The sequence below is a fragment of the Symsagittifera roscoffensis genome, chromosome 2, assembly GCF_963678635.1.
Source record: "Symsagittifera roscoffensis chromosome 2, txSymRosc1.1, whole genome shotgun sequence".
Taxonomy (NCBI): domain Eukaryota; kingdom Metazoa; phylum Xenacoelomorpha; order Acoela; family Convolutidae; genus Symsagittifera; species Symsagittifera roscoffensis.
The window spans coordinates 67,312,718-67,327,246 of record NC_087063.1 but is presented as its reverse complement, the minus strand read 5'-3'; the positions used below and the strand labels follow the sequence as shown (position 1 = coordinate 67,327,246).

At 35.3% G+C, this 14,529-nt stretch overlaps 2 protein-coding genes across 2 annotated transcripts; both read right to left on the bottom strand.

Annotated features, from left to right (window-relative positions):
- Positions 1-587: 587 nt before the first annotated feature.
- On the bottom strand, positions 588-2,134 carry LOC134839315 (coiled-coil domain-containing protein 97-like). Its single transcript, XM_063854819.1, has one exon. The coding sequence runs from the start codon at positions 2,102-2,104 to the stop codon at positions 1,253-1,255; it is 852 nt and encodes a 283-aa protein (XP_063710889.1). The 5' UTR covers positions 2,105-2,134; the 3' UTR covers positions 588-1,252.
- Positions 2,135-9,865: 7,731 nt separating this feature from the next.
- LOC134840234 (pleckstrin homology domain-containing family M member 1-like) lies at positions 9,866-12,899 on the bottom strand. Its single transcript, XM_063855971.1, has one exon. It carries the CDS (start codon positions 12,894-12,896, stop codon positions 10,521-10,523), a length of 2,376 nt encoding a protein of 791 aa, XP_063712041.1. The 5' UTR covers positions 12,897-12,899; the 3' UTR covers positions 9,866-10,520.
- Positions 12,900-14,529: the final 1,630 nt, after the last annotated feature.

Genomic DNA, 14,529 nt, shown 5'->3' with positions numbered 1-14,529 from the left:
CACGCTACATTGCTGATTTTAATTGACCGAGAAAAAATGCGCAAAACTTGAAAACCGTCTTTCTCAAACTCGGTTCATTTTAGACAAAAAAAAATGAAGACAAAACTTGATTGGAATTTTAGCTGATTTATTAAGCTGCAATTTGTTTTTCAAAATTCGGACCCAAAAAATTTACCCTAAAAATAGATTATGTTTGGCTTTTTAGTCAACCAAAATATAAGGCTGAAACTACCGAGTCAATTAGTGACAACATTATATCAAAGTGAGCTTCTTGTGGAGCTCAAAAACTTAAAAAAAGGTATTGTCACTAAAAAACAGCAAAACATTTTAAGATAGATTCCATATCACAAGTTGGGAAGTTATATATTAAAAAATGTTATTTTGTGTCTATCAAACATAATTGAAATAATTTATACGTTTTTTGAGATTATATCCTTTTAAGCTTTGAAATAAATTTGCAACTAATTGACTCGGCAGTTTCCGCGTTTTTTTTATTGAATTAAAAAAAGCCAAAAATATTCTATTTTGGGGCAAAATATTGGGCCTGAATTACGAAAAACCACATTATTTCTGCAAAATTGCTATGCAAGTTTTGTCTTCATCATTTACTGTCTAAAACCTATTCAAATTGCGTTGTAGATTTCAAGTTTCATATGCGTTGTTTGGATAATTTAAATCATCACTGCACTTCAGCTATTAACTTTGAAAAGTTAATTCAATGACCGAATCGGTTTGCGAAAATTTCAAGATTTCCCAAGCAAGCTCTCCAAGTTATGAAATTTTGAAATTAATTGTTAGACTGAATCGGTTTGCAAAAAAAATTAAATTTATCGAGCAAGCTATTGCAGCTATAAAACTTCGAAATATTTCAAGTTATTTTATAACTTGAATCGGTTTGTTAGTTAGTTTTTCAAGCATAGAGGTTGCTGTTTTTAGTTAATTCATTTCAAAATGAAATGCATCTGTAATTGCAAAACTTTGGAAAAAAAACAGGACCGGTTATGTCTAGCCTTAAAGTTGAATCGAGTTTATCTTGTTTAAAGAGTTTCGGACTTTTTCCAAAAAGAATACTCCAACACTTCTAGAATAATCCAGGCATTACAATGATTGAAAATTATAGAAGTTCTTGCCTAAATGCCTCTGAAACATTGAGCTCGATGGATGCTCTGAATGGCTTATCAACGTTGAGCTCGATAGAAAAAATAAAAACATTGCATCCATAGCAATAGCGCTTCTCAAAGGCTTCAAACAATTAGTCATCGCCAGCAAACCAGGCCTCTTCGTCATCTCTCGACTTCTCTTCACATAAATCATTTCCGACGTTGCTGTCTATCTCTTGATAATCCACACTCTTCTCTTTTCCATGAAGAAACTTTTGCTGCATGAACAAAAGAAACTCACGGCGTCTCAACTCTTTCGCGGATTCTGACAAATCGCCATTGAACTCGTCTTTTCCGTCGTCCATTTCGTCATCCGAAGAATCCGAATCAAATTCTTCATCAGAATATCCTTGTTTTTCGGTTTCCTCCTTAGTTCTGCCATTTGAACTCTCCCCCAATTGCTCATCCAAAGTTTCTAATAGCTGGTCATATTTAGATTTGGGTTCCTCTGACAAGCTAGCAATTGGCTCACTAATTATTGAGTCTAACTCTTGATTGGATAAAAACTGACCAATCATAGTGTTGTATGCTTCTGGGTCCCGGTGTCTCATTTGTGCCTCCGTGAAGAAAGTACTTTCGTCCATAAGCTTAATCATTGCATGATAACGTCTGTTGCTTCGCGTTTTGTTCGAAATTCGGGACGATTTTTGAATATTTGCTAAAAAGAAATTTATAACTGACTTTTCATTGTCTCCCAAACTAACGCTTGTTTTCAAACAATTTTCAAAATATTCGCAACATCCTTCGTTTAGATATCTGTGATACTTTTCAAGGAATATATGAGGCTTTTCAATTAACTGATGATTAAGAACATTTGTTTTCTCCTCGGTTGTCAGAGGGGTGTCTTCACGTGACTGATTCACAATCCTATGACCACTTGCTAATACTAACCCTACAATACTCGATAAAGTTGAATCATTTCGATCAAGACTTGACTCGCTCATTTAGCCCCAAAAATGACATCAGCACTAAAAAACAAAAATCACGTTTCTCAGAAGGAATCTAAATGGCATATGTATAGCAACTTCATCCCTCTGGGTAATTTATCCAGCCATATTATTTCTTTTGTCTTGTTTTTCAGCATGACTTCTTGATTAAGTCACTTTTTCAACTGATGTGAGTCTTTGTTTTAGAGAACTGAATTTCAGAAGAGCTACAAGCAGTTTGCCAGTAAACCAATGCGAAGATAATGTGACGATGGGACAACCACAAAACTAAACATAGCCCATCGTCGAGACTTATCAAGCAAACACCTGCCGGAAAAAAAACTACGTCATCATCAAACACATTTTGATGAATATGATCGTTTCGAAGAAACTGCCTTCCCCCTCCTAAAACTCACGGCGTAGTACCGTTAAAGTCGTCTGAGCAAGATTGTAACTTAACCTCAGCATGTGAGGAGAAGGCAGCAATTAATTCAAGTTGAACAGGATAGGAGAAAGAAATGAGCCACGAGGGAAGCCTATACGCCTCATCACCTGTCACTGACGTGACTATTTTGAAAAGCCATTATTTCAAGGCATTCATGAGATTGAACTAAACTTTCCTTTACATGAGGTTAGGTGAACTGAGTTTCGATTTACGCGCAATAGCTCAAAAAATAGATCAACGATGCAAAGTCAACGACGGTTACGGTTAAACTCAATTTTTATGCCTAATTCTTCGGCCTTCACGGTATTGAAGAGCTACTGCAAATATATGAGTATGTCTTCACAAGACCTCAATTCTACACGATAGAATTCTCTAATCTCTTTGCACGACCAAATTTTTTGAAATGTTTTTGCTGGTATGCTACTAACTAATTCTGTACCTCCGATTCAAATTTCAGACTCAAAATCCTCAATATTGCAACTGGCACAAACAACTTTCAACGGCCACGAAAAGGAAATATTTGTGATCCTCCATAAATTAAAAAAGAATTTAAATTTAACTCGCTGAAGAACTAAACACTAACTTATAACTACGAAAGACTACGACATCACCGATCCTCAAAAGGTATTTCACGTTCTTCAGGCCCGAACTCCAATTAAGTGGCTCGTCTGAAAGATTCGCCATGGTGTATACACGATTTTTTTTTACGAAGCACCAGTTTACACATTTAAAAGAAACTTATTGTTGAATGTCAGTGAAAAGCTTCGCTTCGACTTTAACAAAATTCCTAACCATTTTCTGTTTACTTATCTATATCCGGAAAACCAAAACCTCTGCACTGCAGTAAAAAATGTAAATCAAAGTTGCGCATCCAAAACGGGAGCCGTAAATTATCTCAACACAGATGCGACACCATTTGTAATACTACACACGAACATATCATGACAGACTATCCGACAGAAAATCAGACGAAAACCTCCAAGTCGAAGATTAGAAAAAATAATAAAAACTAGCAACGTTTTCATAATTTGTCTCGATTTCTTTCTGTTAAAATTCATCATCATCTGAAAAAACGTGCCATCTAAGAATCATGTTTTTCAATAAAAAAAAATCAAGTAACCATCGAAAAAAGTTATGAAGCGGTAAAAAAGCTGAAAATTCTTGAGCAGGCCCCAAGAGTACAAAAATATATCTACATTTAGAAATATTAGAACACAAAAAAGTGTCCAACTCCTCTACTCTAGACAAGAAGTTAAAAACAAATAGCGTGTAACGCACCTGTGGTGCTTCGAAATTTCAACAACTCAAAAAATTATTCTTTGAGTGTACTCTGACAGCACCCAATTACAAATATTCAAGTTTTTTTTACAAGTTTTGAAGAACCATAAAATTTTGTGGAGTTTTATATAAGTTCTTTGGAGAATTTAAAATGAACTATGAAACGTCACATCTGGGAAACTGAAAGCAATTGAGCAGTCGCATTTGAACGCAAGATTTGCAACTCCTGAGAGTACTATTACAGTACCCAACTACAATGTTGGGAAATTCAAATTTTGAGAAACCTCACCTTAAGTTTTCTTTTTTGAGGACAATATTCGCAATCTTTGAAAGTACACAACTACAGGGTTGGGAATTTCACTTTAACGAATTATTTTGTAATTTGAGTTTTCTGAACAATTCCAAAAAAACCCACAAAAATCGTCGTATCTCTTAAAAAAAAGATTTTGGCATTCTTAACTGGAAGCCAAATTTCCAACCCCTGGGATTACTCTGACAGCCTCCCAACAACAGGTTAGGGAATTCAAACTTTGAAAAAAAAACAATTAATTTAATTTTCATGAAAATTTTTATGAAAAAATCACAAAAAACGTCATATCTGGAAAACTACAAGAATTTGAGCAGTCAAATTGGGAGGCAAAACTTGGAACTCCTGAGAGTACCCTGACAGATCCTCACTACAGAGCTGAAAATTTCAAGTTTTGTGAAATTTTTTATACTTATGTTTTATGAAAAATTTTGAAGAAACCTAAAAAAAAACGCCATATCTCGAAAACTACAAAAATTTGAGCAGCCATATTCAGAGGCAAGATTCGCAACCCTTGAGGGGACCCTCACAAAAACCAACAACAGGATTGAGATCTTCAACGTTTTGAAAATTTTTTTTAAATCTAAGTTTTTGAAATTCTTTTTAAAAAATCATAAAAAACGTCATATTTCGAAAACTACAAGGATTTCAGAAGTGAGAATTGGAGGCAAGATTCACAACCCCTGAGAGTACCCTGACAGCATCCAACTACAGGGTGAGAATTTCAAAATCTCGAAAATTGCCTATCTCGTAAACTAAAAGGATATTGTTATTCATATATGGAGGCCAGAATCGCAAAACCTGGGAAAGCTCTGACAAAATCCTACTATTGTGTTGCTAACTTCAAACTTGATGAAATAAACACTGAATTTAAACTGGAAAATCGAAAAAAACCTTAACCGTTGCAATATACGATATGGCTTAAACGTGAAAAAAAATCTTTTGTTAAACACGCAAAAACAATACGTTGAAAAAGCTTAAACACGGCGAGATAAAGAAGCCCGCATTTAAATATATAATAGATAGATAGATAATAGATGGAAGTTAAAAAATTAGGCGACGGGTAGACAGACAATCAAATTAATTTAAAAAGCAGGTATACAGACAGACAGACAGACTTAATATGGCCTCGAAAAAAACTGATGAAAATATAATGACCTTGCGGAAAACTAAATGAAAAATTTTCTTAAGCATGGCAATATATGATATAGCTTAAACATGAAAAAATTCTTTCGTTAAACATGCAAATTATTATGCTTAAACATGGGAGATAGCTGTCACTCGCATTTAAATATAGTATAGATAGATAGATAGATATAGATATATAGATATAGATAGATAGATAGATAGATAGATAGATAGATAGATAGATAGATAGATAGATAGATAGATATAGATAGATAGATAGATAAAATAAACACTGATTTTAAACTGCAAAATCGAAAAAAAAACTTAAGCATTGCAATATACGATATAGCTTAAACGTGAAAAAATTCTTTTGTTAAACATGCAAAAATAATACGTTGAAAAAGCTTAAGCATGGCGAGATAGTGAAGTCCGCATTTAAATATATAATAGATAATAGATGAAAGTTAAAAAATTAGGCGACGGGTAGACAGACATAATCAAATTAATTAAAAAAGCAGGTATACAGACAGAAAGACAGACTTAATATGTCCTCGAAAAAAAATGAAAAAATAATGACCTTGCGGAAAACTAATTGAAAAATTTTCTTAAGCCTTGCAATATATGATATAGCTTAAACATGAAAAAATTCTTTCGTTAACCATGCAAAATTATTATGCTTAAACATGGAAGATAGCTGTCACTCGCATTTAAATATAGTATAGATAGATAGATATAGATTTTTTGCCCATCGAACGACGCAATTTGTCCAGTTAGCCGACATACGGCCGTTAATACAATATCACTCTATTAGGCAGTCAAAATTGGATCAAAAAGACAGTCTCTTTGGGAAAATATGCCAAGCATTTTACCTTCTATGAAATCAATTAAAAGCCACCCCATTATTCACGTAATCTATTTCTTTCACCTAGGTGCTCAGCTAAATTTGGAACTATCTGCTTGATGCTTTTATAAAATGTACTCATGCGGGATGAAATACTTAATTTTAAAAAATTCCAAAAAATGAATTTACCAATCTGAGTGGTTTCTTTACTTGAAAAAAAAATTTGAGCTTTCTTCGAAAAAATATTTACTACTCGTTCTTTCACTGGAACTTAATGTCAGATTTAAATTTCAAGAAAAGCGGAAAAAATTCCTTAAAATATTTTTCCATGCCGGCGGCTTATCTACAAGAAAAGGGTAAATCCAACTATGCAGAAAATATTTGAAATTAAATATTATTTCAAATTAGCCTCAATAAGCAGGGCAGTTTTAACCTCGGCTATAAACCTTTTACCTATTAACCTCTACAGCGGGACATTTTTCAGAAAAGAAAAAGGCGTCCACAGAACGCTCCATATCTCAAAACTTTGACTATTATAAAGTTCCTAACAGTTGTTCTACAAAAAAAGCTCATGTGTAATTATGCAGAAAAATTCCCACAATATGTTCTTTCGATTTAACCTATAGCGATAAGGCCATTTATGCAGAGAAAATAGAAAAAAGTTGAGACCACTTCCGCAAGCAAAATAGTCGCAACCTATCTTTTTGACTGAGCCCTTAAGGTCAGATTTAACATGGTAGTTTCTAAGAGGTTGGTTACAAAAAAAATGCCTAAAAAGAAACGAAATTGAAAATTGACTCAACGGTATCGCAAATCGGACTTTGCCTAAAACCTAAGTTGCATCTCCACTAAAATAACTGAGAAAAGAATCATTTAAGAAAATCAACTTTTTGATGGACAACATAAATATCTCACAAAAATTAAGGAGGCGTCGCTGCTGCAGGAAAAAATCTCGCAACCGGTTTTTTCAAAAAAATCAATCTGAGATTTAATTTATTAGCATTTCGATAACGTTTTTCAGCAAAAAAAAGCCGGTCGAGACCATTAAGATAAAGAAGATTCAGAGAAACGGGTTTCTCGATTGAACACTCAACCTGACAATCGGTAAGGTAGTATTCAAGTTCAAAAAATTCCGGAGCGAAGAAATTTTTAACATTATGACTTCTTTGAAGACCATGACCTGTTTTTTTAAAAAAAAAATCGCTTACCCAATTATAAAGAAGGCTGTCAAACCTGTTGCTTCGATTAAACCTATGATATTAGATTTGGCAGAATAGTTAGCAAGAAAAGCCCAGTAAACGGTCAACAAACGAAGAATTTGACGTTTCCGAACATCATAGGTTTTTGTATCAAAAAATAGGGCGTGGCCGCTTATGCAGAAAGGATTCACGCAATCTTTTCGATTTTTCCGAGGGCCATAACTATTGGTCTCAAAAAATGGTCGTAGTCGCATAACCAAATGAGCTTCCTAGAACCCGTTCCTTGAAATGAACAAAAAATCTTAGATAAGGCAGGGTGGTTTTTGATATACTGAAAATGTTTTTAAAAAAGGTTAAAAATCAAAAATTCTACTTTTCTGAGGGCGATAAATTTTGTTAAACTGTGAGTAGCCGCTAAAACAGAAGAGCTTCCCAGTACCCGTTATTTTCATTGAAACAACAGAATCAAATTAGAGCGGTTAGTTTTCGAGAAGATTAACAAAACGGTCAAAATCTGATACTTGACAATTCCGAAGGCCATAACTTTATGAGTAAAAAAAATTTGGTTGTAGCCACTTATACAGGTAAGCTTTCCATTGAAACCAAAAACTCAGATTTGAGAGGAGCAGTTTTCGAGAAAACAAAAAATCAAATTGGGTCAAATATTCCCCCCACAGACTTTTTCGAAGGCTGTAGAAGAGGAGTCAGATCAAAAGAGACTCCAGGGGAGTATGCAGCCACAATGAGCAGAAGGCGGTCTTTTAATAAACATCCCTTTTTGGAACATCAAAAGTTTTCGAGAAAAACTACAAATTTAGCAAAACTAAAAAAATGAAATTGCAACATCGATTGGTTAATATAGAACTAACTTGAAAATTGCGGAGGGGAGTGTTAAAATTGAATTTCTCACAAAACTGCCCAGAATGAGATCATTGAGCCGACAAGTAAAATTAGGTCAAGCAAAGTAAAATTACAAATTGTAGGAGTAAACCAAATACTACAAACAATATTAAAGAAAAATGTGCGCAGTTAAAATAACTATTCCAAGATGAGACAACTAAGCCGACAACGAATAAGCAGACAAAGAATTGGTCAACAATTATATTTGAAATAGTTCCCGGTTGAAAAAAAGGTCCTGGTCAGACTGGTGGAACCCGGGACCTTTGCGGTTGGCCGGGAACGCTGAGAAATTTGAATACATTATGAAACAAGGTACCACTATAGATGAGTCGAGATGAGTCTTGCGAACAAACTTAATTACAGGAAAAAAATCTAGTACCGGAGTGCAATATATTTTTTAGTTAAATTTTATTTAAATTTTTACAAGAGGTCCTAATGGGGTTGACTATGAGCATTCAAAAATTGGTGAGTCTTATCGATATCAAAAAAACTGCCGGGCGTATGAAGGAAAATAATACGGTAAATAAGCCGATTGAAATCAAGCCGACAGCCGATTACCGGAAACTCAGCCAAAATTTGTTAAAAAATCATATTGGAAAAACTGCAAGTAACGCCCAGATATGATTCACGATAGCTATATAAATAGCCCGTCTAAACTAGAGTACAGAATTTGGAAACTAAACCGACAGAGCTTAAGTCGACAACCATGAAGCAGAAAATCATGAGCAGAAAATTTGTATCGAAACTCGATATATTTACCAGTAGTAACTAGTACCCACCCAGTAGTTAAATTCAAATTTTCATGAAATTGAGATGTCAGCTGCATAGCAGCATCATACGTGATTCAACTGATTTCGTTAAAGTAGTTGTAAGCCCGAATTTGATAACCCTTACTAATGGTAAGCATAATAAAAATGCCAATTCAGACACCTTCTTTAAAAGCGCCACCAAAAATCCGATTTGATAACGCTTGCTAATCGCAAGCGTAATAAAAATGCCAATTCAGACACCTTCTTTAAAAGCGCCACCAAAGTTAGCACATTTACGACTTAGGTTGGAAAAAAAGCATCCAAATAGTAACCACACTACGCTGCGCATGTGTAACTGTAAAAAGACATTAAGCTACTATAAAACTGATTTTGCGGCCCAGTTGCAGAGAGGGGGCGAAAGTAAATTTTTGGCCGTAAATTACTTTCAAAATTTTTTTCTGGTGACGCAAATTTTATTAAATGTATAAAAAACACTTCAACTTTTAGCATATAAAAGCATAATCCAACGCTTTTGCACGTTTCCCTCCAGACTATCCTTACAGTCAGCCTGTTTTTGATTCGGAATACTGAGAAATCTTTAGACTTCACATGTTGTGACCCGCGTTTTGAGGGCGCTCGACGGAAATCTTCTGTAAATTGTTTTGATGTTTTCCGAAGAAATTATGTCAAAATCCAACTTTAGCTGTCTTTTTTAAAGTATAAATTACATGATCCTCTATGCTGACATTCGACACCATTTGTATAAAAAGCACGAATCAGTGTTTTTTTTCTGATTGAACAGAACGCATGCCTTTTCTGTATGGGTCATTTAAGTAAAGGCATTGAACTTGGTTATATTTTATGTTGCAATTTCCCCTTCACTCAATTTCCGGTCGGCGACCCGTTCTCAAAACATGTAACGAAATATGTTTTCTCTAAGAGACGCAATTGTGAAATGAGAACACGCCGACCAATCCAATCTCCAATTCATATCCTTTACTTCGCGGTTAGTTTATATTATTTTACGATAAATTAAATTCAGAAAGAAGAAAAAAAGAACTAAAACTAATTGATAAACTCAGTTTGAATGCAAAATAAAGAAGTAGATACCAGCACCATTCAAGGACATATAGACTCGAATCTTTAACCTCAGTAACAAATTCCAGCTACAAAACGGAAACCTTGTGCTTGATCGTATGTAAAAACGCAATTGCGAACAACCGTTATCTGCCATTTTGCTTCTTCAATCACATTTCTTGCAGTGAAAATTTCATACAACTGATTCTATTGATATATACTTTTTTGCTCTATTTGATCTGTTTTTTTTTGCAAAAAGTTCTGCTATGCACTTCTTTCATTAACATTATCGCCCATAATTTAATCTTTCAAAATTTTAAAGGACGATGAACAATAGATAACCGTTTTGATTTGACCAAATTCTTGTTAAAATCTTCTGAATAACATCAACCAATGTAAGTATTGATTAAACACCTTGAACAAACTAATGATTTCATCGAACCCAAAGTTTGAATATCTGACTAAAATTTTCTTGCTACTGAAATCTAAGCTAAATGAACATTTTCAAGTTTATGCCACTGCGCCAAAGCCCATGGTTCTGTGCATTGTATAACTAGCTCTTCGCACACATTTCGGGCAAGGCGCATAATCAGACTTGCATCTTTTGTGAAAGACGGTGTGGCATTTCTCACACGTAGCCGTTCCTTCGACATCAAAAGCGTAAATAATCTCCGATTCCCGACAGATCTCACATATAAATCCTTTTTGCTTGCAAACCACACACGTGCTAATATGTCTTATGCAGAAGTCCAGCACTCTTTGCAAGTGTGTTTGCAGGTATCCCGTTTGTATTTGCAGGAGATCCTGAACACTATAAAGATGCAAGTTACTCAGCATGTAATCTTTCGGCCAGAGACGACTTTTCACTTCGTTTGAAGTCGTTTCAGAGCACGAAAAAAGATAATTAGCTGCGTACTTGAGTCTTTTTCGTTTATCAAACATAACCCTCAGAGGCTGAATGTATTCGTACAGATTGTTATTGATAACATCGAAATCAATCAATGGCTCGTTTTCGACTTCAGTTAGGAATGTTTTAGCCGCACAACACACTTTATAAGGCGTGAAATCCCAGTTGTTCACAATGTAAGCAGGAATCACTGCTTCATCATCAGAATGACATCGAGCACAGTAATATTTCGAATCAAAAGCGCAAACTTTAAATTTGCCGTATATGGTACCAATAGGCGAGCTACACCCCTTGCACATGTAATTCTGAGACGGCAAGCCTTTCTCATGGGTCAACGTTGTGTAGATGCTCTTGAAATCACTCGTAATCGATTCGTTCAAATCATGTTTATCGACTCCTGGTTGAGGAATTAGTTCAAAATCTTGTGAACTACCTGAAGGTTCCCTTGATTTTTCTTCTTTATTCACACGCAAATGTAATTCCGATGGATTTTGATGAGCTTCAGACGACACAGGCTCACAGGCAACTTCCGGTATTCTTGGAACTGAGGTGCTTTCGTTACGCACGATTCTGTTTCCGATATGCGGTAAGCCCATCAACGCGTACAGATTCGGAGAAGATCTCGCTGTATCTGTCCAAGTTCCGTCTCTATTCGCTATGACATTACCAGGTGGTGATGGAGTAACACGTTGAGAGAAATCACTCACGTCAGCATCATTAGCTCCTCCTGTTATGGACGACATCGACGCTATTGCAGACGCGTCATCGTCCACAGCAAACATCACGCTGGCGTCGAAATGGTACACTTCTGCCATCGGTTCCGGGGAAAATCTAGCCTCCATTTGTCTACCGGAATCTTCTGCTTCGGGTTCACCTTTTTGAACTTTTTCGTTTCTTTCTTGAACAGGGTCATTTCTTTCCGCAATTGTAACTTTAGCTAGTGACAAATCATCGTCGAAAGTATCTTCGTCTTCAAGCTTGACTTTAGACTCAGACTCAATAGCTTTCTCCAAATTCGATTGATTCAAATCATCAGGCGTTTTGGAACCTGAAACCGAACTTCCTGCTTGACTTTGCTCTTCTTCCATATTGAATTCACTGCCTTCCAAATTCTTGGAACTCCTGTCTGCTATATCTACTAGTGATGTATGTAAAGATTCGGTTGAAGCTCTGGAGCTACTAGTCGTACTGAAAGTCTTTTTCGACTTCCCATTCTTCTTCTTTCTTCTTCTACGAGTAATCACAATGTCCAAGTCTCCGGCAGTCGTAGCGCTGACATCTTGGTCCACATATCTTACAGGTTCCGCCTGAGTCTCCTCTGGTTTTTTGCTAGCTGCAGCCGGAACAGTTTTGGGTATCGAGTCAGGCGGAAATAGAACAGGCAAGTTTGTCACTTTGAAGTATCCCGCCAACTCTAAAGGTGTCGTACCCCATGAATTAAGGAGTGAAACATTATGAGCTATTTCAAATTTGTAGTTGTCGATTCCAAACAATAAACCAGTTATCATAGCTACCTGGTCCGACTGAAACCAAAAGGCCTCCTTATTGTAAAACTTCTTCCTTATTTTCATTTCCCCGTTCAAAATAAGTTCAACATAGGACGAAAATAGACCGTCATTTAAAGCCATTCGAATCCATGATCTACACAATCCAGTTTCATTTGTAATGAACTTCAAAGCGCCTAGTTGGGTTGACACATCACTGTGCGTGAATTTGAGAACAAAAGGCCAGAACGATGGAGCCACAACTTTCGTGTTCGTAGCTGGGTCAACCACTTTGTTCGTTGAATACGGGCTCTTCAAACCGAACAGGAAAATTGCCTCTAACACATAGCAGAGCGAATGAGTTACGTCCGAGGACTGAAAACTTGTTGTTTGTGTCGCTGTTGCATTGAACAGAAGCTTTTTAATTACCAGCTTCAAATTATACAGAATATTATCGCGCACTTTGGCAGATAAATCAGAACCATTTGAAGACATGCAAGTCTAAAACGGAAAACATCAATCAATTCGTACATCGCCAATTCAGATATTATTAGTCTACTCACTAAAACTTAGGAAGCAATAAGAAACCAAAAACCCTAACTAGAAGTCTAATTGAGGCAGAAAATTGGACGGACTGGAACACCGATTGGACTTTTTTTAAACTGTAAATTTTCAAATTTCACAAATTTCAACAGAGAAACACCAGGTTTTCAGTCGAGAGCTACAATATAACACCACTTGCGCAATCAATTTGAAACATAGAAGTGAGGAGGAATTTCGCATTACTTGCAATTCCTTAAGTAAGAAACAAAAAGAAGTTGAATTATCCATACTCAAAAATCTGCAGATAAAATAGCGAAACTTATTGAAATCGTTGCCTCAAATTATTCTGAAAATTTTGTCATCTAATATTCTCAACAAATATGTAACCAAACAAGGCTAACCGGTTACTGCGCAAAAAAAAAACACAAAAAACATTGGTGTGGTAAGGGGATCTGAACGCAAGCGTAGAACAAAGCCTTTTTGAGGCTTCAAATTTTTTAGGCTTTGCGGCTTATGCAGGGAAGATTTCAGCTACATTTTAGTTCGATTGTACCCCTTAATCCCAGATTTGAAAAGTGTGTCAAAAATTCCCCCAAAGATTTTTTCGAAGGCTTTAGAAAGTGGAGCAAGGTTTCGCATGAGTACTATAAGTACTTTCCATAAGTACTACTTTTTCAAAATTCAGAGAGCAGTTTTGAGAAATTAAGTTTTTTTTAAGAAGTACAAAAATGCATAATAACAGGGATAGCCGGTTACTGTGCAAACAAAACAGAATGTTCCGACCATAGTCTTGAAGAAAAATTGCAAAAAAAATTAAGTTTTTAACCCTAATCCGAATACAAAATTGGTCCTCAGTTTCAATTGTCGGAACAAAATAAACCCCATACAATTTCAAAAAACCTTTTATTATCAAACAGCATTTTAAACCTTAAACCGTTTGAACAAAAAATGATCAAGAGGCGAAGGTGTGCTTCGCACACAAGCGAAAAAAAACGCAACGAAGAACCTTTATTTTTCCTTATTTAAAAAATAAGTAAAATAAGTACGCAAATAACAAAATTCAAAATCAATGCCGCAAAACATTCGGAGAGAATTTTGTCTTAGAAATATGTAAATAAAACAAGGTTAACCCTTTGCTGAGCGGTTAAATTAAAGCATAAAAAGTTTCGTTTTTTTTTTCTTGAAATTTGTCATTTTTGTCAGTGGTTTTATAAAAAGATCTGGAAAGGCCTATAACTTAGGTGGGTTCGATAGTTATATTAATTTCGGTATATTTGACATACTTTATTTGGTATATTTTATTCCAAAGAGTGCGCTAAAATAAAGCTTTTTTTGAGACAAAACAACATTTTCACCGATATTGAATAGAAGCTTTTCTTCCTAAAAATCAAATGATTTTAAGACAAAATGTGCTTTAATATGATCAATAAAAGGTTGAAAATTAAAGGTCTTTCATAAGATATATCACCCGACCTATTCCGATGATTATTTGTGATACCTAAGTTTGCGTGGAAAACGGTTCAACATTTTTTTATAAAAAAATCCGAGACAAAAATCCTCCCCAATTTAAGTGGCCGAAACAATA

What these genes read in the sequence shown, in the direction of transcription:
- LOC134840234 (XM_063855971.1), bottom strand. Translation starts at nt 12,896, where the DNA reads ATGTCTTCAAATGGTTCTGATTTATCTGCCAAAGTGCGCGATAATATT.
- LOC134839315 (XM_063854819.1), bottom strand. Translation starts at nt 2,104, where the DNA reads ATGAGCGAGTCAAGTCTTGATCGAAATGATTCAACTTTATCGAGTATT.